The 27,243-nt window shown below is 31.8% G+C and overlaps 2 protein-coding genes across 2 annotated transcripts; both read right to left on the bottom strand.

Moving 5' to 3' along the window:
- Positions 1 to 4,049: 4,049 nt before the first annotated feature.
- On the bottom strand, positions 4,050 to 5,070 carry LOC111995161 (FT-interacting protein 7). The gene is made up of 2 exons (XM_024027069.2): positions 5,012 to 5,070; positions 4,050 to 4,470 (listed from the first exon to the last, which is right to left on the bottom strand). Exons 1-2 carry the CDS (start codon positions 5,068 to 5,070, stop codon positions 4,050 to 4,052), a joined length of 480 nt encoding a protein of 159 aa, XP_023882837.2.
- Positions 5,071 to 12,719: 7,649 nt separating this feature from the next.
- LOC112008157 (polygalacturonase) lies at positions 12,720 to 15,997 on the bottom strand. The gene is made up of 5 exons (XM_065764693.1): positions 15,773 to 15,997; positions 15,292 to 15,668; positions 14,053 to 14,342; positions 13,586 to 13,814; positions 12,720 to 13,252 (listed from the first exon to the last, which is right to left on the bottom strand). Exons 1-5 carry the CDS (start codon positions 15,888 to 15,890, stop codon positions 13,034 to 13,036), a joined length of 1,233 nt encoding a protein of 410 aa, XP_065620765.1. The 5' UTR covers positions 15,891 to 15,997; the 3' UTR covers positions 12,720 to 13,033.
- Positions 15,998 to 27,243: the final 11,246 nt, after the last annotated feature.

The raw sequence follows: 27,243 nt of genomic DNA, 5'->3' as shown, positions 1-27,243 counted from the left end.
ATGTGCTTTTCGCCTTTTTTATAAGATAAATGGGATTTATAATATGAAGTATTATAGATCAATGACCTCAAATTCTAAGATCATGTTTATAATGTGATCCAAGTATCATTTCTACAATTCAACCAACTTTAAAATACCCCAAAACCACTAAAATTACCAAAATACCCCTTAAAGCTAAAAATGATCAAAATACTCCCAAAACCCAGAAAAAGACCAAAATAACCCCAAAACCTACAAAATGACCAAAACACTCCCGAAACCCAAAAAATGACCAAATTCCCCCAAAACCTAAAAGTTATCAAAATACCTCCGAAACATATAAAATAAAAATAAAAATAAAAATAAAAAGACTAAAATACTCCCCTGAAACCATAAAAATGACCAAAATACCCCCAAAATCCAAAAAAAATGACCAAAATATCCCCAAAGTCCAAAAAATGACCAAAATACCATCGAAACCTAAAAATTACCAAAATACCCCCAAAACCCAAAAAATGACCGAAATGCCCCTAAAATCCAAAAAAATGACCAAAATACCCCCCAAAACCTAAAAATTACCAAAATATCCTCGAAACCTAAAAAATGGCCAAAATAACCCCGAAGCCTAAAAATTGATCAAAATAACTTTGAAACCTAAAAATGACCAAAATACCCAAAAACCTAAAAATGACCAAAATACCTCCAAAACCCCCAAAATGACCAAAATACTTTTGAAACTTAAAAATGACTAAAATACCCCCAAAATCTAAAAAAATGATCAAAATAGTCCCAAAACCTAAAAAAAATGACCAAAATAGCCTCAAAATCTAAAAATGACTAAAACATCCCCAAAACCCAAAAAACATGACCAAAATACCCCCAAAACACAAAAAAAAATGACCAAAATACCCCTGAAACTGATAAAATGACCAAAATACCCCCAAAATCTAAAAATGACCAAAATATCCCTGAAGTCCATAAAATGACCAAAATACCCCAAAAACCTAAAAGATGACCAAAATATCCCCGAAACCTAAAAATTATGAAAATACCCCTGAAATCCAAAAAAATTACCCAAATACTTCCCGAAACCTAAAAAATGACCAAAATACCATCGAAACCTAAAAAATGGCCAAAATAACCCCGAAGTTGTTTGTATCAGTTACTAAAATTAATTAGATATTCCTAAAATCACAATGAAGACCTAGTTATCGAAAAAATTATCTCAACAATAAAGAGGAAAAACAAATAATGTTTTAGTCCATATATTTTATGGATTTTAATTGAAATAAAGATACTTAGGTTTTCTATTATAGTTTATTTTTATATTTGTCTATTACCTAAATGATTGTGGAACAAAGATAGGTTAAAAATTCAAATTATTTTTTTCAATTTTCACTCAATTAACATTTGCAAGAGAAACCTAGGGACAAATTGAGAGTGTGAAGAATGAGAAATGCATGAGAAAAAAAAAAAATCTCAGCCAGATTTAATATCTGTTATTATTAAAATAATTAATTCACATTAGGTATCAAAGATGAATTTAGGAGTATGAGGACCAACTATGCTTTGATCTAAATCATAAATAGATCCGTTTCAAACAAAGATGACACTTTTTCTTTATTTAGAGAGTTTAGGACTGACCTTGCAAGTTGCAATAATGGTAATGATGTGTTAAAAAACTCTAATTAAGAAAAAAAAAAAAAAAAAAAAAAAGATCTCTTGAAAAATTTGTAGGGTCATCCGGTTTTAATGATCCCAAAATNCTAACCAACGTTATCCTGTCAAAGGGTTACCTCCCCATTAATGCGGCCAGGGGGGGTTAGTTGAGTGCATTCAATGCGATAGTGACGCCTTACTTTGGGGTTAAACTTTCCCCAAAACCACCCTTGTCAGGCCGAGGACAAGGTATCCTCGGCCTGATCCTAGGAAAGTAGGCTTTCCCCCCTTCCCCTCAGAAATAGCTTACACTCCTCGGCATGGGCCTTGGGCTTGCTATATGATGGGCCGAGGTTATCAGGCCCACGGGCCCCACACCTCCAAAACCCCAAAAATGACCAAAATACTTTCGAGACTTAAAAATGACTAAAATACTCCCAAAATCTAAAAAAATGATCAAAATAACCCCGAAACCTAAAAAAATGACCAAAATAGCCTCAAAATCTAAAAATGACTAAAACACCCCAAAACCCAAAAAACATGACCAAAATACCCCAAAAACACAAAAAAAAAATGACCGAAATACCCCTGAAACTGATAAAATGACCAAAATACCCCCCAAATCTAAAAATGACCAAAATATCCCTGAAGTCCATAAAATGACAAAAATACCCCCAAAATCTAAAAGATGACTAAAATATCCCCGAAACCTAAAAATTATGAAAATACCCCTGAAATCCAAAAAAATTACCCAAATACTTCCCAAAACCTAAAAAATGACCAAAATACCATCGAAACCTAAAAAATGGCCAAAATAACCCCGGAGTTTTTTGTATCAGTTACTAAAACTAATTAGATATTCCTACAATCACAATGAAGACCTAGTTATCGAAAAAATTATCTCAACAATAAAGAGGAAAAACAAATAATGTTTTAGTTCATATATTTTATGGATTTTAATTGAAATAAAGATACTTAGGTTTTCTATTATAGTTTATTTTTATATTTGTCTATTACCTAAATGATTGTGGAACAAAGATAGGTTAAAAATTCAAATTATTTTTTTCAATTTTCACTCAATTAACATTTGCAAGAGAAACCTAGGGACAAATTGAGAGTGTGAAGAATGAGAAATGCATGAGAAAAAAAAAAAATTCTCAGCCAGTTTTAATATCTGTTATTATTAAAATAATTAATTTACATTAGGTATCAAAGATGAATTTAGGAGTATGAGGACCAACTATGCTTTGATCTAAATCATAAATAGATCCGTTTCAAACAAAGATGACACTTTTCCTTTATTTAGAGAGTTTAGGACTGACCTTGCAAGTTGCAATAATGGTAATGATGCGTTAAAAAACTCTAATTAAGGAAAAAAAAAAAAAAAAAAAAAAAAAAAAAAAACTTGAAANATTGTTTAACAATTAGAATTTTTAAACTTGTTTCCTTCCTTGTAGCAATGATTAACTATAGCAGGGTTATTATGTCCTTATAGATCAGACTTACCCCAATTTTCAAATCATATAGTCAATGATTATAGATCTAGAATGATTTAACAGAGGCCCATGCAAACAAACAAATTACAAATTGATAGGGTTACTCTTTATTATCAAAAATGATGGCTGAGTATTGCCCATAAGTTGTTGATCATACTCTGACAAATAGTAGCTATACATGTAGTCCACCAACAGATCTAGAATATAAGGATGCATCCGATTTCAACGAAGTAAAAAAATAAAATCTATCTGGGAAGTTTGAAAAATTATTCTAAACGCAAAAATGCCAAATTGCCAAGAAACAGGATAACTGACATACATGTAGAAAAAGTTTGATATTTTTTTTAAGTGATCCGTGCTTCGATGCATATATATATATATATATATGACTTTATTTATCATTATATATAGATTCAGTACAACTTTGTTATTTCCCTTTTTACGACAAAAAAAATATTTCGGCAGGCAAGCGTACTTTAACAATGTCCAGAGACCGCAGCAAATATGTTACATAATTTTCTCAATTCAATAATTTCTACCTCAACAATTTGATTCTAGGTACTTGGGGTAGCAATTTCAGATTTCCTCAGTGTCTTAGTGTAATTAATTTGTGTCGCCATATCTCTTCCCAAAATACTGATTGCATTACATAATTTAAGCATTGTTGGCCTTTGAACAGTAGAGGGGTTAAGACAAGTACATGCAATTTTAAGGAACTGAAAGATTTTGCCTTCAAACCCTCGGCCTAAAACTTAGAAGTGCAATACAAAATACATTAAAAATAAAAGAAAAAACAACACCAACCACCAACAAAATAAAACAATATTTCCACAAATTGTGCCTACTCCAATGCAAAATCCATTAAAAATAAAGTGAAATGGAACATCCCAAAATTAGCAAAAAATATATGAGTTCTCAAAACATGCTATCAGTTTTTGCAGACATCCTCCTTAAAAAATTTTGGGGAACTGAAGGAAAATCGACACAAAGTCTTGGATGCATTAGCACATGAGTACCTGTAAGAACAATCATATAGTGGAACGGAATCTTATATGTCACCAAGCAAACAATCAAAGAAAAACACACAAAGATAGCTGTAGCTTTAGGATCTCGCCAACTCAACAAAGACTGCAGCCTCTCCCCGTGAGTTGTCAAGTCACCCAACACCGTTTGCATCCTTGCAGCAATGATCCTCAATCGATCATATCTCCATTTAAGAACTTCACCTGTCTTCCGAGATGGTATTGAATCAAACTCTTCATCAAGTTCATCTTCATTTGCTGTATAAGCATGAGATAAATTGGCATCCACATGAGGAGGAAGTCTTGGTCTCTTTCTATAGCGCCAAATCCCAGTTAAGAAAAGGAAGAGAAACATTGCAAGTAATATTACTTGTGGAAAGAAAACCACCAGTAGGAATAATATGTAAATGAAGATAGTACTGGCAGGATTTGTCCAATTGCGTATCTTCTTAAACCAGTTCATCATAGTAAGAAAACCAGTCAAGAGTGTTGTGACTCTTATCATAATTCGCTTTGCTTTTCTATATGCCCCATGTTTGTGATCCAACATCTAGTATGAAGCCAATGACCTCCTTCCTTAATGGCGGCTGAGAATTGATTAATTTCAAGGAGATCAAGTAAATAGCTTGTTGCCTTAAAGTATCAAGCTGATATACTGAAAGTGGGCTTAAGTAGTGCATCTTGGGCAGTAGTGGTTGCGAATAAGTATTAATTATATTAATCAAAGATGAACAAGAAAATCTCACAGCCAATTGAACTTTTCCCATCTTTTTTAATCCAGAAGGTTGTAGGATAACAAGCAAATAAGAAAGTATAACCACGATTCATCTCAAGTGTGGATAGGCGAATCCTTACCTTCCCAATCCTTTGATGCCATGGCCCTCAAACTGTATCCAGTCCTTGTATATGACCATTATCAAACACTCCAATTGAAATGACAGTACATGGATCATAAACATCCCATGTATATTGTTCGTTCCATTATGGAGCAAGACTATTAACAATTGTCCTTGTCTGCACCCAACGTGAACCATATTTAGCCACACAATATGCATCTATGCGTTTCTCCATTGGTTTCATTTCTGGCAGCCCAGTAGCTTTCCAAATTCCCAAATGCAAAATACCAATGACAGGTCTCCACAATGGTTTTGCAGTGGGCCTAAGATCACTACTATATTGGGTGCACTCATCAAGAACATGGTACCCACCATCCAAAGATATCCTCATATTAAACTTACTAGCAAACTTGACTTGCTTTTGTTCAGTCTTTAATTCTTCTGGCATATCAAGCTTATACCACTTGCTAGATGCAGGTGCATTATTCATCGTCTTTTGCACATTTGACAAAGCCATTACATACCTCCCTAAACTCACACTTTCCTCCTTCTTTGGATGCAACTTATTCTCTATACTCAAAATCAAAGAATCATCAAAAGGTTCTGCTGCAACAAACAAAATGTATTCATTCCATGGGGGAATCACATTATTCGTTGGCGATACTTTATTCCTCACAACCACAGTCCCAAGTGTAGCCTTCACAAAGATTTCTTGGTCTTTCATATTCTTATCTCTAAGTACCAAGTCTTGAGCTTGAATCAAATTAACTCTAAGATACCAAAGCCTAGGTGAATAATATTGTTGGGAACATGTTAAAGCAACACCATCATTGCTGATAATTGTTGAATCAGATTGCCAGGCACCGAAAAAGGCTTCATCCACCGGCGTTCCCATCCAAAAAGACATCATCACCTCCGCTGTAACCTTCTTCTTGTTCTTATCCTCCAATCTATACCATTGTGGTGCCAAACAACTATCAAGTGGAACATGTAAAGGAGCATCACTAACCAAGAACGAAACTTTACCAATGATTTCATTTGTTATGTTAGCCCTATCCTTGACTACAATCTCCACTTTAGCTGTTTGAATGTGTTCTTTCTTAAAAGCAAAAACTTGATACCATTCAGGGTTTGACTACTTCTGAAGGAATCTAGTCGTGGCCTTATAGTTTCCGAGCTTCACTTCAACATGAGGGTCACAATTGTTTATCAAATTTCTAGCCTGTAAACTATAAACATAGGCAGTTGCTGATTCAACAACTTTGTGGCCTGTAAACTATAAACATAGGGTCACAATTTCTAGCCTATAAACTACAAGCAAGTAGTTCAAGTGCTCGACAAGATCATAGGCAGTTGCTGGACCTATAGTAAACTTTGTGGCGCTAATGTTTGCCGAGGTCTCCTTAATGGAGAAATCTTCTTTTGGCTTTGTCATTGCTTAATCTGCAAAAATAGCTGGGTGTTCATAAGTGGTTCTAAACATAAATATAAAGCGTACAGTCCTTAGAAAATTTTGAATCGGATTTAAGGGAAAATAAAGGTATACAAGCTAGCACTACAGAATACAAGGATATCAAAGTACATATATTAAAGTTGTTATGTAAATGAAAGGGACAATAACGTAGTAGGGATGGCAAGAGTAATAGTATATATAGGGCGGTTAAAGAGCTTGGAACAAACTACAAAAATTAGCAAGATCAACTATGCTAGAAACAATTAATACGTAAATCAATCCAATAATATATTGTGGGGCTCGTGGACCTGATAGCCTCGGCCCATCGTGTAGCAGGCTCAAGGCCCATGCCGAGGAACACAGACTATCCAAGGCTAAATTAGGGAAAGCCTCTTTTCCCAATCCACGCTGAGAACCTCCTCATCCTCGGCCTAACAAGGATGATTTTTGGGGAAGACCAAGCCCAAAGTAAGCTGTCATCCTCGCATTTAATGCATTCACCTAACCCCCCTGGCCGCATTAATGGGGATATAACACCTTGGCAGGATAACGTTGATCAGAGTGAACCACTTGAGTACTGATAAGGCCTCTGATGGGACGGACGGCCAGAAGAAAGGCAAATGGATGATCAACAGATGGAAGAAGGAGATAGGAAGATGAAGATTATATAAGAAAAGCAAGTAAAGTAAAATAGGGGGGAAAAAAAGGGAAAAGATGAAGGTCTCCTTGGCCACAGGCCGAGGAGCATCCCCCCATTTGTAAAGAAACTCTTAGTATTTTTTAAGAAAGTTCACGCATGATGATCGACGGTCAGCGTCTAAACCTTTAACCCACTCTCTATAAATTTATTGTTTGGGCTGGATTGGGCTGAAAACCCATTCGTATTCAGAGTCAATCCAAATTGAGTCCCTACATATATAAAAAAAGAAAAGAAAAAAAAAGAATGCCATATTGAAATTTGAGTAGAAGTAAAACGGTATAGAATCTTGTTTTTGTGGGGGAAAAAAAGAATACCATATTGAAAGTGAATTGATTAAATTGCTTGTAATCTTTAGGGAAGAATAGGAAGAAGAAGAAGAAAGTTGCAATGACATAATGTACATGGTGAAAATAAAAGGTGGAAACTCTACCACTAATTATACCTAATTGGGGAACAATAAACTTCATGCACAAAAGCCTTAAGATTCTTGTTACGTTACTCATGAGGTTAGAATGATGCATATGCATGCAGTAGCTAAATTATATCATGCCTAAAGTATAATGCATCCATGGAAAAAATAAAGCCAATCCATGAAGTTGCACCAATTCTAGTATTGATTATTGCAAGTCGCATAGTCCTAAACCATTAATTGAAGGAGAAGAAGCAACCAACCTCACCACCAATTTTTGTTATATATAGATGCCCTGTGAGTAGAATGGAAATTACTTTATTTTTAAATAAATAAATAACTTCATTACAGGACTCCTCTCCTCCCCCAAAAGAGAATCAAATATGCATGCCCCCCCCATCGCTCAAGACATGGATGGTTTGCATTGTCAATATGGTAACTTTTGATTAGACATATTAACATCACTTTTAATCTATCACTAACACCACTTATTTTAACATTAATCTCAACATATTACTCAACAATTAGGATGACCCCAAAGAGAGCGGAGATCAAAATTACTACAACTACACAACCAGAGTAACAATTATAAAGATTCTCTACTTTGGTGAACAATAACTTCAAGCACAAAATCTTAAAGCTTCTTGTAACGTTACTTACGTGATTAGAAGGATTGATAAGTTTCCAATGGGTTGCGAAGAGCCCCAAGTTCTCTCATGAAGAAGAATCTAGATTTTCCACCTCCTTACTTATTGTAAGAAAAAAATAGGTTAAATTAAAATCATGTTTAAAGTACCATGCATTCGTTAACCACGTAAAAGTAGGCGTAAACATAGATGATCAATGATATATTCTGAAAAATAAAATAAAGAAAAAAGACTTGGGAAGACAGAATCCAATAAAATTGAAGTAATAAAAGCATGAGAATTCTAGTACTTGATGTTGATGGAAGTAGAGCTAATATAATGCAAGTTACATAAATTCTAAACAGTTGCAAGACAAATTGTGCCATATAAAGAAAGATACCTGAAGGAGAAGGGAGCACCTATCGAGGCTCTTCCAAACGAACGTTGTGTTGCTTTGAAACCTTTCCTTTTATATATAGGTTAGGGTTGAAGGTTGCGGCTAGGTAAAAGCTCAACAACAGCACCGCCCTATAACATGAGCTGTATATTCCACCTCCAATGTGGATCCCTGCAATAATAATGAAAAAAAAAATTTATGAATATAACATAACCCAAAAAAATTCTGCACCAGAATATATTAAGTGATGACTCGGATTATCCTTACTTTGGTGAAGAGTGAACTTAGCGCACAAAATATTAAAGCTTCTTCTGCATACAATAGTTAGTCAAGTTCTCATTAAGGTGAATATGAATTTGAATCTCTTTCCCTTACTTATTAATGTAAGAAAGAAAAAAACAAATTGAAATCATGCTTAAATTACTCAATATGCTTGCATGAACCATGAACTTACATAAATTCTGCCACTTGATGATGAAAGAAGAGCGTACCCAAATTCGAATAAGTGCAGTTGCAATCCAAATTGTGTGAGACTAAAAACAAAGACGAAGGGAGTACGTTCTCTTGCTCTTGGTCTAACGTGTTAACCCTAAAAACTATTCCTTATCTATATAGGAGGTGAAGGTTAAATTAATGTTGCAGCAAGAAAGAAAAAAACCATGAAGTGAATATAGTGCCGCCTTTCTTTAATTTGGTTTGGTCCGAATCTCAGGAAGTGCATGTGGTAAAAATGGAATATTAATTAATTGGAATCTTCTAAAATAAAAAGAAATATTAATTGGAAAACCCCTAACCGACATTGAATTTTACTAAGTACAATATATTATGGGAGAGAGAATTTTACTTCGCTATTTTTAATTCAATGCTAAATATATATATATATATATATATATATATAATTAATTAATGTTGCGACCAAAAAAAAAGAAAAAAAGAAAAAAAAAACGAAAAAAAAAAAAAAAACAAGAATTGAATAGTGCTGCCTTTCTTTAATTTGGGTTGGTCCGAATCTCATGAAGTGCACGTGGTAATAAAGGAATATTAATTGGAATCTTCTAAAATAAAAAAAGAAATATTAATTGGAAAGCCCCTAACCGACATTGAATTTTACTTAGTACAACATATTATGAGAGAGAGAATTTTACTTCGCTATTTTTAATTCAATGCTACATATATATAGTCCGACATAAATTAACTGCAGGTCAAAATTCTATTTCTACATATTGATGGTGTCGTATGTTCTTTTATTCCTTTTATGTACATATAGTTTATTTCTCTCGTACATGATTTCAAAAGAAATAAAAATTTATTTTTAGTGTAATTAGTTTCCTAATTGTTGTAGGCTTTTAGTAGTATTTAAAGATATATTACGATCAATGGTCTTAAAGATGCTCAATCACTCATCTTCAATCACCCCACTACTAACAACTCATATCAAGCTCAGTTTTAAATTGAACTTAAATTTAATCTACTTATCAAATAACCCATGTAAACAATTCATAAACTATGGGTTATGACTCACGTCAAATCTGACCCAGTTACTCACAAGTTGCAAATCTAGAAACATATCTTGGCTTCCTCCTGTTATATAGGGAGGGAGAATAAGCAAGCTTTTGACTATATGAAGCACATGTAGCAAAACAATTCATGGCTAGAAGGGGAAGCTTCTATCCCAATTCCCAAGCCATACGTGAAATATTGATAAAAGTCGTAGCTTAAGAAATTCCAGTGTATTAAATGAGTTGTTTCTTGTTTCTTGAAAATTTATGTAAGGAACTAAATTCTAAGATCGGCCAATTTTGGTGGGATCAAAGAGAGGAGGAGAGCAGAATTCATGGGATGAGGTGGAACAATTTGTGCAAACCAAAACAGGATTGTCGTATTGGTTTTCAAGATATTAAGAAATTTATTTTGGCTCTATTGGCTTAGCAAGGTTGGCATCTAACCTGCAACACAAATTCTCTTCTATACAGAGTTTTGAAAGCTAAATACTTTCCTACATGCTATCTCCTAGAAGGTACTATGCCAAATTGCCTCATTTGCTTGGCGAAGCATAGCTCAAGCACGTCATATAATCAGAATAAGGTCTAGAATCTAGATGGTGAATTGGTAATGGGGGAGAAGGTGAGAATTTGGGAGGAGTATTGGCTCATTGACTCTGTTTTATTATCCTTTGAAGCAGAGTGTATTAAGTCATGCAACCAGTTAAGTTGCATGATGATTGATGAAGGAGGCAATTTTGTCATAGCTACATGCAAATAACTCCCCATGATTGCTGACACTTTGTTGATGGGTTCCCATGCACTCATTCGATCTCATCAATTTGGCCTTGGTCTACAAATATTGCAAGAGACTTGTTTATTAAAATCTCAAGAGACTTATTTATTGGAAATTGCAAATAGTTCGATTTCCAGCACATCTCCTTTTGAAAAATTGGCATCCATCGATCCACATGAAGAATATATGCAGTTCAAATTTATATTTAAAAAAAAAAAAAACAAAACAAAACAAACAAACAAACATGATATGCAAAATAAACACAACATAACAATACCACCTTTCGTTTTTGTTATTGTATAGACCCACGCGTTGGGCCCCAGCCCAATGCCTCTCTAGTCTCCATCTTCTTAATATAATTTTTTTTAATGATAAATCTATTTTTTTTTAAAAAAAACCTTAATAGATAAATTTAATTCTAAAAAGGAAAAAATTATATTTTTATGTAATATATTAAATAAATTTTATTTGATTCATATTTAAAATTAATTTTAAGAAAAAGCTCTAGGTAAAATTGTAGTATTAAACCTCAAATTGTATTAAATTATCCCTACTTTGTCTTTGGTGAACTATGAACTTCATGCACAAAAGCTTAAACCTTATTCGTGATGTTATTCGTGATGTGGTAATTGGAAGAATTGACAAGCATACATGCATCAAGTTCTTGATCTCATAGAAGAGAATCTGGATTTTAATCCATCTCCCTCTCCCCTACTAATTATTGTAAGAAAATAAAAGGCTAAACTAAAATCATGCTTAAATTACCATGCATGCATGTTAGACATTAAAGTATGTAGGTAAATAAAAAATCAAAAAAAGAAAAGAGGCATGAAGACTGGTCGCATTAATGATTAATAAAAAAATCTAGGATATGTTTATATTGACAAGGAAGGAGGAAAAAATAGAGTAAAGTTTGCTAAAAATTGGTTAAATGCTAATAATAAAAAAAAAAAAGGTAAAATGGGCCCCAAAAGGCAACATCTAAAATGGTTATGCTTTTTGGGCCAAGCTACTGTTTATATGTGAACCTATTGCATCATTTTGTGTGTGTGTGTGTGTATTAGTTGATGAATGATTAGCCTTATTGGAGTTGCTGAAGTCAAGTTTAGAATTCGGCAATTCAGCAACGGCCCAAACAAAAAGAGATGGCTACCAATATATTTTTATAGTTACAAAGAAATAAAGCCCGAGCCCAACAAAAAGAGTATGGACTCGAATTTCTCATCATTGAGTGAAGCCCAACACATATTTGCCCAATTATATATATTGGATCCCAACGCATAAAGTTAACTTCAAATGGGAATTATAAAATAAAGTATAATAATTTATAAAAAAATAAAAAAGTAAGCTAATATAATTAAAAAAAATATATTTAAACGATTAACCAATATATATATATATCCTGACTTACCATTTTTTATTTTGCTTACACATTTGACTATTTGAGATTATTTTGGAAGTTGTAACTTCTATAGCGGGGTTTTTAAAAATGCTGAAAATAAATGCCGGCATAAATCAGTTTTTTTTTTAGTGTATTTATGTTTATGTTCTTATATATTTTCATATTTTTAGCATACTTTTGTGATGGATATTTCTGGGATTTTAAAAAAAAAATAAATTTCTTGGCCCAAGGGCCGGGGCTTTGGCAAACCACATTTATCCGCTATTCAGATTCCAGTGGCTGACACAATATATGCGTTAAATAGACCACTTCACTATAGCCATTTTAAAATGTCTTTGAATTTTTATTCTCTTTTTCTTTTCTTCCTTGATAAAATTATTTTCATTATATAACTGAATATGCTTTATGTGTCTTGACATTGCAAAATGGAATGATAAAAATATCTGATTAAGTGAGGTCCAACGACAAATTGTTTAAAATATGAAAATAATACATTAAACGCAACCATACATTTTACAAAAATTCGCACAGAAACATCGATATATGAGTTTCAAAATTATATGTTGATTTCAAGGTCAGGCAGGCTTCAAGAAGCCCAATGGACTAGCACTGCCACCGGCTCAAGCAATTAACTTGTTACTCAATGACGTATCACACTAACAATCATACTATGAAACTAAAAAGAAGCATAAATTTTCTCCCTAAGGATGAAAGGACAAGAATAAAGATTCCTTTTCAATCCTTCGTAGATATGGATTTTGAATAATTTTTTCCCCTCTACAAGCAACCCGTGGGCTGGACAAAACCAGTGGATGTCCCAGCAGCATTGGCACATGAAGATTGGGCCACTTGATTATTGTAAGTGAGCTTTACATTCTCCAATATTATTCCCGAGCATGGGTACTCCGAACTACAATCAAATTTCAAAGCAACCTCTGTAGCTGATGTTCCATGGATGTCTTGGTATGTCACATCACTAATTTGAACACCAGAAACCTGTTAAAGAAAAAAAACTATATGTCAATTTTCCATTTGATAAAAGAAAAATATTGAACGGATTATGAAGTCAAAACATTGAAAATGTTTTGGGGGTACAATTTGGGTTTGAAACTAATGCAGAGTAAGATTTGAGTTTGCGATGATAATGGAACCAACTATATAGTGGGTATGAGTAGCTTTAAAGGTTATCGACATGAACACATGGGAGCAAAAATTTTAAGAGAATCTATATTGTGTGATTTATTTGAACATGTTAAGTCCTTTTTAGAAGTAACCAAATCATGGTTAAAAAAACATTTGCATGTAAAATATGCTTCAAAATTGTCTTACCTGACCAGGGCAACCTTCGTTGCCGGGGCAATAATTTTGGTCAATTACAATTGGATTTTGGACATCTTGCATAGTGACATGTTGAAAAAGAATGTTCCTAGCAAAACCATTGCTAGGCCTTCCCCATGATTTAATCCTCACCCCATTTTGAGTACCGGTAAATGTAACTGTTGTGACTGTTACGTTTTGTACACCAGCCTCTTGTTGGTCCTTACCTAAACTCCCAATGCTGCACCAATTAATTGAACCAATGAGACCAATGTAGCATCACCATATAATATATATGGTTGTTCCAATCATGTAATATTTGAATGAAGATTTAAAAAAATAAAAAAATAAAAAAAAAAAAAAAGAAGAAGAAGAAGAAAAGAAGAAATGACTGGTCCACATACAACATTCTCAATCCACAAGTTAGTGGAATGACCGGAAATAGCCCAATCAGGTAATATTTGAATGAAGTTAGTTACCTAATTCCATGCCCTGGTCCACATGCAACATTCTCAATCCACAAGTTAGTGGTACCAGGGCCAATTGAGATGCAATCATCACCAGTCCTGATCTTGGAGTTGAGAATTGTGACACTTGAAGATAATTGAACGTGAATTCCATCGGTGTTTGGACTGTTTCCGGCAGCGGTAACCCTGATACCTTGCATTTTCACATTGTGGCAGCCATTGACAACTATGTGAAACATTTGGCTGTTTAGGGAGGTTAATGCACTGACCACAATGTTGTTTGAGTTGGAAAATTCCAATGTCTGCTTGCATAAACACAAGAAAATCTTCCAATTATTATTGTTAAAATATATACGGAGTGTTTCTCTAAATTAATGATGAATATGACTATATCTGGCTATTCAATTAAATATGTGGATCTTAGAGTGAAAATCCATCAATCTAAGCAACAAAAGCCTAAGCAAGTTGTTTGACCTTTGACATTCTCATCAGTTTTTATTTGATCATCACAAGGCTCGAGATTTAATTAAACGTTAGTCAGATTGGCATTAAAGGGCTAGATTATATAGATGCACAAAACTGAAATATTCTACGATCCAGAACATGGGATTATTCCCAATTAAGTATAGTCGATACGATTTCCTTAGAAGTCGGCTTGTCATGGCAGTAAAAGGAAGTTATTTTAATCTGATAAAAATCTCCTCCCATACCCAGAAGAGCAAAATAGCAGTTTAAAGTTTAAACTGAAAATCAGATTGAAAAGCACACCAGTTTCCACTAGTGAATTAAATCAAAATCCACACCCACTCCCATTTTAACTACCTAGAAAATGAAGTTATTTTTTTTTTAATTGAATAAAATGGAAGAATTAAGACTACCATAATGGACGAATTCATCCCAAATGGTGATAACATTTCAAAATGTTATTTTCTTTTGCTCTATCTACTAATCTAAGTAAGCTAAACTAATAGTAATGCTCATTATAAACACTTCTTTTTAATTTTCTTTCACAAAAACTTTCTAACTCTTTTTAACCAATTGAAACTGATTAGTGTGCAATGTTAACTATTTTGTGAGAGATTATTTGTTGAAAGTCCGTTAAAGTATATTGTACATAAAAATAAAATAAATAAATAAGCCCTTAAAAAATCACACACACATATATATATATAATGAACTATAAAAAATAAAGAAAAAGGCACTGTTATACTCAAATGATAAAAGGCAATTTAATTAGTCATTTTCACATACCGTGGCTCCAGAAGGACAACCATTGCCAGAGGCTTTGCAAGCCCATAAACCAGTGCCTTGGCCATCAAGAATTCCACCAGATATAGTAACCCCATTAACTTGCTCAAACAAAAGCCAGGTTCCTGTATTTCCAAGGACCGTATAGTCTGATGGAGCCACAAGTGTCCCAGCTATGCGCACAGTGATAGCATTGTTCTTACATGGTCCACTGAAAACCACTTGCCCGAGATAGAATCTCCCTGCTGGCACATAAATCATTGCAGAACTTACTGAGGCACAAGCTTTTGTCCATGCACTGACAAAAGCCTGAGTTGAGTCAGTTTTCCCATCTGCTATTGCTCCCAAACTCACCACATCGTATGTCACAGAAGAAGCTAACACTAAAGAACTGAACATAGAGAGACTGGCACATAAATCATTGCAGAACTTACTGAGGCACAAGCTTTTGTCCATGCACTGACAAAAGCCTGAGTTGAGTCAGTTTTCCCATCTGCTATTGCTCCCAAACTCACCACATCATATGTCACAGAAGAAGCTAACACTAAAGAACTGAACATAGAGAGAAGTGCTAGGACAAGAGAGCTTCTGGGGTATGCCATTTTGGTTGATTTGGGTGAGAAAAAATAATGTGTCTGTTTGTGACTTTTTGTATGTAAAAGAGAGAAGAACTGAGTTAGGAGGGAGTTTAGGAGTTGAAAGTTGTGGAGGTAAGGAAGTTGAAACGGTTTGAGAGGGTATTTATAGGGATTTGAATGCATATTTAGTTTCTTACTTTTTTAGCATATTATATCAAACAATTACGCAAAGCTGCGCCGAACTTAAATATTGTTGTTTTACGTTTACACTTTTTTAATCTCTTCTTTGCTAAAATACCTTTACGTTGGAGATACTGATACATGGCTTGAATTTAAGGATTGAATTTTTATGCTATTAATTTTTTTAATAGCTAGCATCCAATGAGTTGAAAATTGACAAACTATCGTTATCAATACTAACCAGTGTGTAACTGGTACATATACACAAATATATTTAAAAATAATCACAATTAAATACACACACATATATAAATGTATGTGTGTGTGTGTATATATATATATATATAGACTAGTGTGCAACCAATGCATCCTCTTGGATGCACTTAATGTTATAACAAAACTTAGATATAGTATTTATGTACTGTTCTTTAAATTTTTCTCTTAAAATTCAACTACATAGCTTTTTTCACATAGGATTGAAGTGTATTTTCAATTAAGAACTACCATATGATTGAATCTTAAGAGATGAATTTAAAGACACAACACCTACTTAAGTACTGTACTTAAATTTTAATCTAAAAATTAAACACATTCTTTTATCATAAAATATAAATTATTAATCAAATTATTAAAACAAAGTAAACGTAATTAGTCACATGTTAAAATTTTTGCCTAATTTTAATAAACTTATGATCGTTTTTTTACTTCTAATTTTTAATAAGAAAGAATGTGTGGTGATTTTTGTTGTGTGATGATTTTTATTGACTAGATGTGATTGGTTTTTATTTATTTATTTTATAGTTCATTAATATTAGATTCTTAGTATATTGTATTTATTAACTCACTTGGCACAAAAATTAAAAAAACTTAGTAGACACATGATACAAAATTAGCCTACAGTTGAAATCCAATTTGGAATCTAATTGAATTTTCTCTAAATTTTCGCTATATATACATACACACACACACTAGTGTATAACTTGTACATATCTGGCGTAAGAGTTACAAATTTTTAAGACATAGATATATACACAAGTTTTACTCTCTCTCTCTCTCTCTCTTATTTTTTTTTTTTTTTAGTTTTTTATATACACATAAGTTGAATCTTTTTTTTTTTTTCTTTTTTTCTTTTTTTGTTTATTGGGTTTTTTATGGTTTGTTTATATTAAACTCATCGTCTTTTGCACAGTATTCACTAACCTAAAACAAAATTTTTTAAGAAATTAAAAATATAGGATACGTGGTACAAAATTAAACGACAATTAGAATCAAATTGGACTTTCTCTAAATTTTGACTTTAATTTTATATATTTATATATATATACACATATTTATAAAATTTATATTGTCTATCATGTTTATGAGGTCTTGATTATGCCTCCCCTCGATCTATTTTCTAGAAGATCACTCTAAATTGGAATGAAAAGTAGGTCATACTTTCGACCATAAGTCACTACTTAATTAGATTTGTCAATTGGATGCACTGGTTAATCTCTTCATTTTCTTTTTCCAGACTTTTTTGATTGGATTTTATTTGTTTCTTGTTATGCTATTTCTTTTATAGATATAATAAAATTTAAATTTTTTATTTTCTCTCCATGATAATTATTCTTTTATTCTCAGACTATGACAACAAGGGTGGCACCATGCCTTGCACAGGGTGGTCACTTGATCACCCTAACCTGATTTTTTTTTTAATATATACCTTAAAAAATTAAATTTTAAATTGATATGGGTTACTGACCACCCTAAAATACAAGCTTGACAACCCTAAATAAAAGTTTTACCTCTCCAAAATTTTGGTCCATTGAAGGTTAAACCAAAAACTTGTTAAAAAAGTTATGTTCACAACATTTTCATAATATGTTCACAACTTTTTAAAATTAATTTCACAACAAATCCTAAGTTGTAGGTTGTTATAGGTGAACAAAAAATTAATATTAGTGTAACAACTTGCTATTTAGGCTTGGTTGTGAAAATTTTGCTAAAATGTTGTGGACATAGCACTCATAAAAAATTTCCAAAACAAACAAATTAGCTTAAAACCCCCAAATTAAATATTTAATTTTGATTTTTTATATTGTGTTTTCTAAAGGCATATTTTAAAATCATTTATTTTAAAACACAAATTTTCAAATAGTTAATCTATTAGTGCTTGCTTTAATCTTTAGTTGAATTTGTTGGATTTATGTGATACATATTGTACATATGCATATGCACTAAATAAAGTTTGGATACGTTATTGAACAAGAATAATATAATAGTTGAATGCCTAAGTTGAATATGTTGAACGAATTTATAGTTTATCCTTTATTCTTTTGCTAGCACTATGGACAAATTTCTTATAAAAAAGTTACATATATTACAAGATTCATCGTCTAAGTAAATTTATATTGACTTGAATAATCTTCTTTTAGATCCTAGGTTATAAGAAAATGTCTCATATTTTCATATTAATGATCAAGATGAAATAAAAATAGTATTGACAAAGATGTTTTTTTCAACCTTTTGGCCATAATTTCTCTAAAAACGAAATTAGTGGAGTATTGCATCGATTTAATCCTAAATTTTATGTATTTTCTCTTCTTCTTCTTTTTTGTGAAGTCAATATATTTTAGTTTTATTTTTATTAAATTTTTTTTTAATTTAAGACTTTTAATTACTATTCTGAAAAAAAAATTCCTAGACCCGATATTGTATGACAACAATTAGTTTATTGTATGGACCCAAACCCTTTATTTGACAATAAGAAACTTTACAAATTGTTATGGTATTTTATTATTATATGTGTTTTAGGAACTACGCCATATGTGATATGTGTAAGCCTAAATCGAAATTGTGCAAGATGGATGTGAGTATTTCATTAGTAGTAATTTTTGTGTGATAATTATTAGTTATAATAATCATTGACACCGAAAGATGAATTAAGGAGGAGGAGGAGGAGGAGGAGTTAAAATGTTAAATTAATTTAAAAAGATACAAAATATTGGACGTTTGGCTACACAACCAAGGTTCATCTATATATTCTCTAATACACAGCCTTTCACAGAATTTTCTAGATGGGAGTTGTTTCAAAATTTGACATTTTATTATTGGAGATAAGTTACATATCCCCTCTAATTGTAGTCCTACTTTCATGGATATGAGGTTCCAATAAGAGAAATCATATCTGTATTGAGAAGGCATTGTCCATCCCTAGCAGTTGTAAGAATAAAGAAAACAAACAAAAGGAGGGAATAAAAATATATATCATTGTCCAAATAATTCATGAAAGCCTAATACTACGACAAAGGACCAAGGGTATGGAAAGGAAAAATGCACGTACATGCATGGACCTTGTTGCTTTGGATGTGAGATTTCCTAACTAAAGCTTCTTTTATTTTTTATTTTTTTTTTTATTTTTTTATTTTTTTATTTTAATTATTTTAATTTTTTATGATAAAAAAGCTTTGTTATAATAAATTGCAAAAAAGAAGAAAGCCGTGACCGTTAACGTACGTAAGAAAACTTACAAAACATAAACCTAAATGATAAAGATTGTTATTATTTTCCCCTAATGTTTATATGCATTGAATTACTTGAATATCACGATGCCCAATTTATGAAGTATGAACCATATATATATATATATATAAAAGATATAATTTCTACTCTAGTCTAATCTAAGTGTATATGTATGTGAAACTCCCTCTTGAAGACTTGAACTCCGACCCTTACTCTCCACACCTCACAAGCACACTTATAATTGTGAAGTGACCATCGCATCAAGGGTGTGCAGTGGTTATATAGAAAATAAATTAATCCTTTTTCAAGTGATTTCTTGAGTAATAAAAAATTGACATAAATTAATGAGGGAATTGAAAATATTACTGATATAACAAGTGAAATCTTTTCTCAAAAAAAAGAGAAGTGAAATTAAAAATTTAGCTTTATTAGCTATACATTTTATTAAAATATCAATTATATATACTTTGCCACACAAAATCTTCGTTCCATAAGATTCTATTTGGCAAGGAGCCATTTTTTTTTTTTAAATGAGATATTCATAATTTAAATTCTCCTTCTGACCTTATTATTATTATTATTATTATTATTTTTTATAGAAGATAAAATTTTACTTTAATTTAATTTAAGTATATATGTATATTATATTTGCAAAATGACAATCGCGCGAATGGTGCATGACTATTGAATTATAATATTTTTCACTCCAATCCATTTTTTTTTCTTCTAAATAATTAAATCAGGAAAATAAATCAATAAATCAATAAAGCTTATAATTAAAACTAAGGGAGTGAATTCCGTTTCGTATTGGTCAGTACAGCCAAAAGTTTCTGCACCGGAGCCCAAATCGTTACAGAAATAGCTGTAATTCGTACCACCTCAGATACTGGGTTGTACTAGTCTGTTTCGGCCATTCTGGGACATTTCGGCCGGAAAAGATAATTCGGACCGGTACAGAGCAGAGAAATAAAATAAAATAAAATAAAAAAAGAAGAAGAAAAAGAAGAAGAGAAGGAGAAGAATGGGTTAGCCACACAGTGCCTAATTTGTGGGTTTTGATCTGTGCACCAAATCTTTCATTTTTCCTTCTTAAACATTTTCTTATTTGAATCTTGTTCAGCCTCCATAGCAACTTGTCGTTACAGCTTCTTCTTTCTTATCCTTCTCTGTTCGTTTCCCTTTTCTGCTTGTTGATATCTCCACTGATAATGCATGACAGCTTTGTGCTTTTGTGTATTTTAAAATCTCTCATTAAACTATGTCAGAGGTTAGGTAGGAGGGAGTGGTGTGAGATAAAGCATTTGGCTGCTTCTTTTCACTTGTGCATCTTTCTTTCTTTCTTTCTTTCTTTTCTTTCTTTTCTTTTCTTTTTTTTTTTTAATATACTATTTATGTTAATATATTGGAGTAATGTATAGTGACTAATATATTAAACTTATGCAAAAATAGGTAAATTTTAAATATTTGTGATATATAACGGTAACTCCAAAACGATATATTGGTATCGACTAGCATTGAAATATTTCATTTCTTTAACTAAATCAAAACAGTATTCGATATGATATTGACTTCCTTGATTAAAATTCAATTTCTATTTTTCAAAGAATTACTGTTAATCTGAATATAGTTTAACTCTTTCTCGTGCTTTGTAACTCAATTGATTGGTACTTCTCAATAATTCTAATAAAAACATCTAACATACAAATTCATCATTCACCATTGTAATTATCAATTTATCACAACAACAAAAAAGGTCTAACTATAGTGGAATGGTTGTGAAAACGTAATATGTACCTTTATGGCTAAAACATATATTTCACCTCTTTAAATTCAACTTCAAATTTATGAGGACAAATTACAACTTATCCATCAGTGATTAGACCAAATTTGAGTTGCCTATATGTGGTTTGAAATTTGACACTTTACTTGCCTGAAGTTAGCTCAATTCTTGTAACCCATTTCTGTTAAAAAGATGACTAAATATGTAATTTAGTTCTACTTTTATGTTTCTCTAAAAAAAAATAATAATAATGAAAATACAAGATCAAATAAGATAATAAAGAATCCAGTAGAATACTTGTATTATAGGATTTCAAATCACAAATAGACAACTTAAATTTCAGTCAAACTTTAGTGGGGTAAACTGGTAAAGTATTAAATTTTAACCTATAGACAAGCAAATTAAATTTTGGTCAAACCATAAGTAAGTAAATTGTAATTTACCCAATTTAAAAATTAAATTTTCATAGGATGTTTTTGAAGGAGTGGCTGTGTGGCTGCAAAGGGAGACTGTCTCACAAAACAATTCCTAGTCAAACTGATTAACAATTAACATTATTGTGAATCTTCGAATTATCAGAAAAGAAAAAAGAAAAAGAAAAAGAGCGAATGAACAAACAAATGAAATTAATGGTTCTTAATTTTTCATAAACTAAATAATAATTTGAAAATTTAAAGGACAAATATCAAAATCAAACAAAATTAAAAGAACCGAAAGTGTTTGTTAAAACAGGTTTATAATTGACAGCTTTATAATTCTATTCTTCTAAAAAGAAAGAGGTTAATAATTCTATCATTGTGATAAAATAAATACTAAATAATTTTTGGTATGCTATTGTTGTAATTTGCAACACCTGATAAGGGCAGTTTTAGAGATGTATGCATTTGTAGCAACGTGGGTTTAGACGTGACATGTGGAGCAGAAAACGGAGGAGAAATCGGTGCTCTTTCTCTGCCCCTAATTTATGGCCCCAAAAAACAAACCTCTTCTTTTGGGCGTGATTTTTGTTTTCCAACATCATAATGAATGCTTTTACATACTTTCTATTTTCTATCACTGATCTTGTGCAACATAAAAGTCGTTTTTCTTTTCTCTTTTCTTTTTATTTATTTGATTGGAAAGTTTTCATTTTATTATTCTTAGACATTTTATTACTAACCTTGTTTAATCTCAAGAGCTATTGACTATAAGGAGTGCTACATACGTAATATTTTTAAAATATACTTTCACAATAAATTTAATAAAAAGCTGTTATAAGTTTTTAATTTGAATCTACAACTGAAATGACGTTTTTAACAATCAATAACAACAAATAAAAACTTACTACCTAATATTTATTGTGAAAATATTATAAAAATGTCATATACGTAATATTCCTCTTTCTATTTTTAGCATAGCGGAAAACACAACCGTTATTGTTGGCCAAATACCAAACAAAGCATATGTGAAAAAATTACTCCAATGAATCTTTGAAGTGTGAACCCCATGAAGGTGTATTGTGGCTTTCACCCAAGAAATACACTAGAACACGATTGATGTGGAGACTCCAATGTGATTCAGATTCATGACTTCCGGGCAAATTTTTGGGCTTAATAAGTTCCAGGTGGCATAATTCCATTTGTGAATTTGATAGAGTTCTTATCAATCAGAGTCAGCCATGTGAACCGAAAATACAGGCACAATACCCAAAGTTGTCAACGATTTATTTTAAGTTTCACGACATTTGCACGAAAGGTCTCATTGGATAATATATACAAGTCAAAGTTTAGGAAATTATATAGTGAATAATTTTTATTTTTTCTTGGATGAAATATAGTGAACAAATATTCTGAATGATCAAATAGCTTTTTATAGCCCTGTCAATTATCACATCAAAGATTTTGATAATTAGAAAATTTGTTTTTTTTTTATTTTTTTCCTAATATCCTAATAAAATCCCGGAGCATGTAAAATACCCAATAGCTACCTATCATCACATTGCCAGAGCTAACAGCGGAGCTTATGATAATTATGGAAACTAATGCTCCGATTGGTAGAGTGGTTTAACAATATGTTTTCAGTTTTTTAACAGTATTAATGTATTTTCAACACTTTTTCATCTATACGTATTTTAAAAGAATACAAACAATTTACTAAAACAACATTACCAAACGGCCCCTAAATTCCTTAATAATAATGAGTCTAATTAATGTATGCTTTTAGACATATATAATTATCTTTTTAAGAAAATTTTCATAGAGAATTGAAAAGGTTGTAAAAAAAAGTCATTACTTTTTCATGGGTTTGACTTACCTCAGTATTTTTTAAAAAGAAATCTTTTTATTTTAATAAGAGACTAACATCACATCATCACCCATTAACTAAATAAAAGGTAAAGATTAAAACTTACTACACTTGTCATTGTATATTTAAAACAAAAGGACATGCCCAGTTAAAAAAGACTAGAGGTAAATCAAATTGTTTTTTCATTTTCCTATAAAGGTTTCCTAAAATAAGTTACTAATATATGCCCTAAGGGCATCCTTAGTAAAACCTATAATAATATAGTGTAGGGTCATTTTTGCGGCCAAGCCCAAGGAGGTATGGATTTGGAACCCTCTGAGCCCAAACAATAAATTTGTAGAGAGTGGGCGAAAGGGCTAGGCAAATAATGAAAATGACAGTATAAACAGCAACATCAATGAGAGAAGTTGAATTAATGTGCTCTCGGACTAATATGAGTACTCTGTCCGAAGAGAAGTTGTTCATTGATAATCAAGGGTTACAATTGCTGGAGCTACAACCATCTAAGGTACCCTTTCTCTCTCCTGTTTTTCGATCCCTTCCATCAGAGGTACCCTTCCTTATATAGCATTACTTCTTACATCTCCTCCGTCCACTTGTTCATCATCCAGGCATCCACTCGAGTACTGTCCCATCATCCCACTTTAGCCTTATGTGAGTGGCGGTAGCTGAGAAAGCACCGTTCAGGTGTCCTGTCCACATAAATGCGGCCAGAAAGGTAGGTACAGGGCATTAAATGTGGTGGTTGAAGTACGCCTCCTTGATATTCCCCTGTTGCTGTTATCTTCATGTGTGTTCGAGTTCTCTCCTCCTTACACTTGTCAAATAGATCACTTGAACTCCCATACTCGCGTTTGATCAACCTCTTCGGATCCGAGGACTCATGACTGCTCGGACGTATGAGCATCTCCTCGGATGGTAACGTGTTCGTCTCCAGGCATCCCCATTGGCGTGGGCTTCCGACTGAAGGCTTCATCTCCTCGGATGAAGAATGTTCCTCTTTTAGGGCCTTGGGCCGAATAAGCTGGGCTGGGTTTTTCTCCCCACATATAGTATAATTAAAAATTAAGAAAATAATAGACTAAATACTATTTTGAGATAATACTAGTAATATTAAAATGATCAAAAGTAACATATAGAGTAATGGAATTATGATAATTATGGAAACTAAATTACTTAATGAACTCCAAAAAAAAAATCATTACTTAATGAAAATTCAAACTATTGACAAATTTAAGATTTGTGTGAACAAAAGATTAAGGTAAAAATGTACTTTTGGTCTTATATTTTGGATCAATTCTTATTTTAGTCCTTACTTTTTTGAAGCAACTAGTTTAGTTCTTGAAAATTGAAAACCGTTACCATTTTGGTCCGTACTATCATCTTTGCAACGGAAATAAAAATATGAGAAATGTTATATTCAAAAATTTTCATAACAAATTTTAAGTAGTAGGTTGTTATTGGTTGTATGAATGGGCAAAAAGTAATTTAAGTTATAAATTAAATTTGAACCAATATTAACTTATCACATGTGATTTGTTATGAAAATATTGTGAAAATGTTGTTCATATAGCACTTCTCTTAAAATATTATTAAAAAATTATCTGGGCATTTAAAAATGTCACGTCCAAAGTCTAATTAAAAAATTAAAAAAAAATTAATTCCTTAATTTTAATTTTAATTGAAAAAAGAAAAAAAAAAAAAAAACTTTACTAGTTTTAAAGATTGAGATTTTTTTTTTTTTTTACTAACTTTCTCAATTTTTTTTTTTTTAAATTTCTTGGTAGTCAAACACACCATCACAAAAATTAAAGTGATCAACCTTTAAATTTATCAACATCCACAATGCCACACACTATTTGGTCATTACAGCCACAAAAGGTTAAAGTGACCAACCTTTAAATTTTTCACTTTCCTATCTCTCCATCTCTCTCGTCTAAAGGTTTCTCTCTCTTGAATAAAAAAATCTCTCTCTTTTTGAGCTTTCTCTCACTTCTTGTTGGGATATGGCTTTGATCTGGGTTTAGAGAGAGAGATAGAGCAAGAGGGGATGAGATTGGTGGTAGTGGATGTGAAGTGGTGGTCAGTCTGGTGGTGGGTAAGGGTGGATCGTTGGTTGGGTTTGTTGTTGGTGTGGGTTGCGGTGGCTTGATGTGTTCATTGGTGACTAGTCGATGGCAGTGATTGTGATTGGTGGTCTGATTTATTCATGTGGGTTTGGCTTCTCAATTGGATATGTTTGTACTGAGAAATCAAAAGAATTGGTTGGGTTTTCATTTAGATATGTTTGTACTAAGAAATTGAAAAAAATTGCTGGGCTTTGGTTTTCATTTGAAATTAAGAATTAGTTTGTACTAGAAATTGAAAGTCTATATTGTTGAAGATCTTTGTGCTTTGAATTTTTTATTTGTAAATTTGTTAAAGATTTTTTTTTTTATTTGTGCGTGTTTTGTGTTTCCTTATTGGGTTTATGGATTTATTTTTTGGGTTCAATTTGCTTCAGGTTTTGGTTTGATTTGCTAGAGGTTTTGGATTGCTGTGTCTTTCCTAGGTTTCATTGTTTTGGTTTGTTGGGTTCGATTTGCTTGAGATTTTAGTTTGATTTGCTGGAGGTTTCAGATTGCTCCTTTTTTAGGGTTTCAGTGTTTTGGTAATTTGATGGGCTTGGTTGTTAAGAAAATGCAAGAATAGAAAATAAAATCTTGATTTTTAAATTTTAAAGGAAACCAAACATGTTATTTAAATAAAAACATGAACATTAATGTTTATCAGAAGAACATGAAATCTTCCACACAAAAAAAAAAAATAATAATAATAATGATTTTTTTTTTCTAATTTAATTATTTTATTTTTTAAGAAATCAAAATTATAGAATCATTTTATTATTATTATTTTTTCTAACATGGCTTTTTTTTAAAAAAATAATTAAAATGTTGATGTGGCATTTTTAAATGCCTGCCAGATAAATTTTTTTAATAATATTTTAACGGCCAGGTTAGCATCATATTAGCAAGTAAGGCACTCTATTTGCCATGTAGGATATTTTCATTATTTGAAATGATGGCATGGACCAAAATGGTAACGGTTTTCAATTTTCAGGGACTAAACTAGGGTTTTCAAAAGAGTAGGAATCAAAATGAGAATTGGCCCAAAATGTAGGGACCAAAAATGCATTTTCGCCAAAGATTAATTATAGGACTTAGGTAAATTACAACTTACCTACCTGTGATTTGGTTGAAATTTAAGTTGTTTACCTGTGGTTTGAAATTTGACACTATACCCCACCTAAAGTTTGACTAAATTTTAAGTTGCTTACTTATGGTTTGAAATCTCATGATGCAAGTGTTCCGTTTGATTCTTTTTTATCTTATTTGATCTTGTATTTTTTATGTTTTGGGAGGAGAGAGATATAAAAGTGAAGCAAAATTACATATTTAACCATATTTTTAACAGATGTGGATTACGGAACTCTAACTGAACTAACCTTAAATGGCTAAAGTGTCAAATTTCAAACTACAAGAAGGCAATTTAAATTTTAGCCAAACTATTGGTGGGTAAGTTGTAATTTAGCCTTAGGACTTTATTTATTTAGTTTAATGAATAAGAACTTTAAGTATTATGTAATTACCA

This window comes from Quercus suber, unplaced genomic scaffold (genome assembly GCF_002906115.3).
Source record: "Quercus suber isolate HL8 unplaced genomic scaffold, Cork oak 2.0 scaffold_578, whole genome shotgun sequence".
Lineage (NCBI taxonomy): Eukaryota > Viridiplantae > Streptophyta > Magnoliopsida > Fagales > Fagaceae > Quercus > Quercus suber.
Note: the sequence above shows the minus strand (reverse complement) of the source record. Positions and strands in the feature narration are given on the sequence as shown.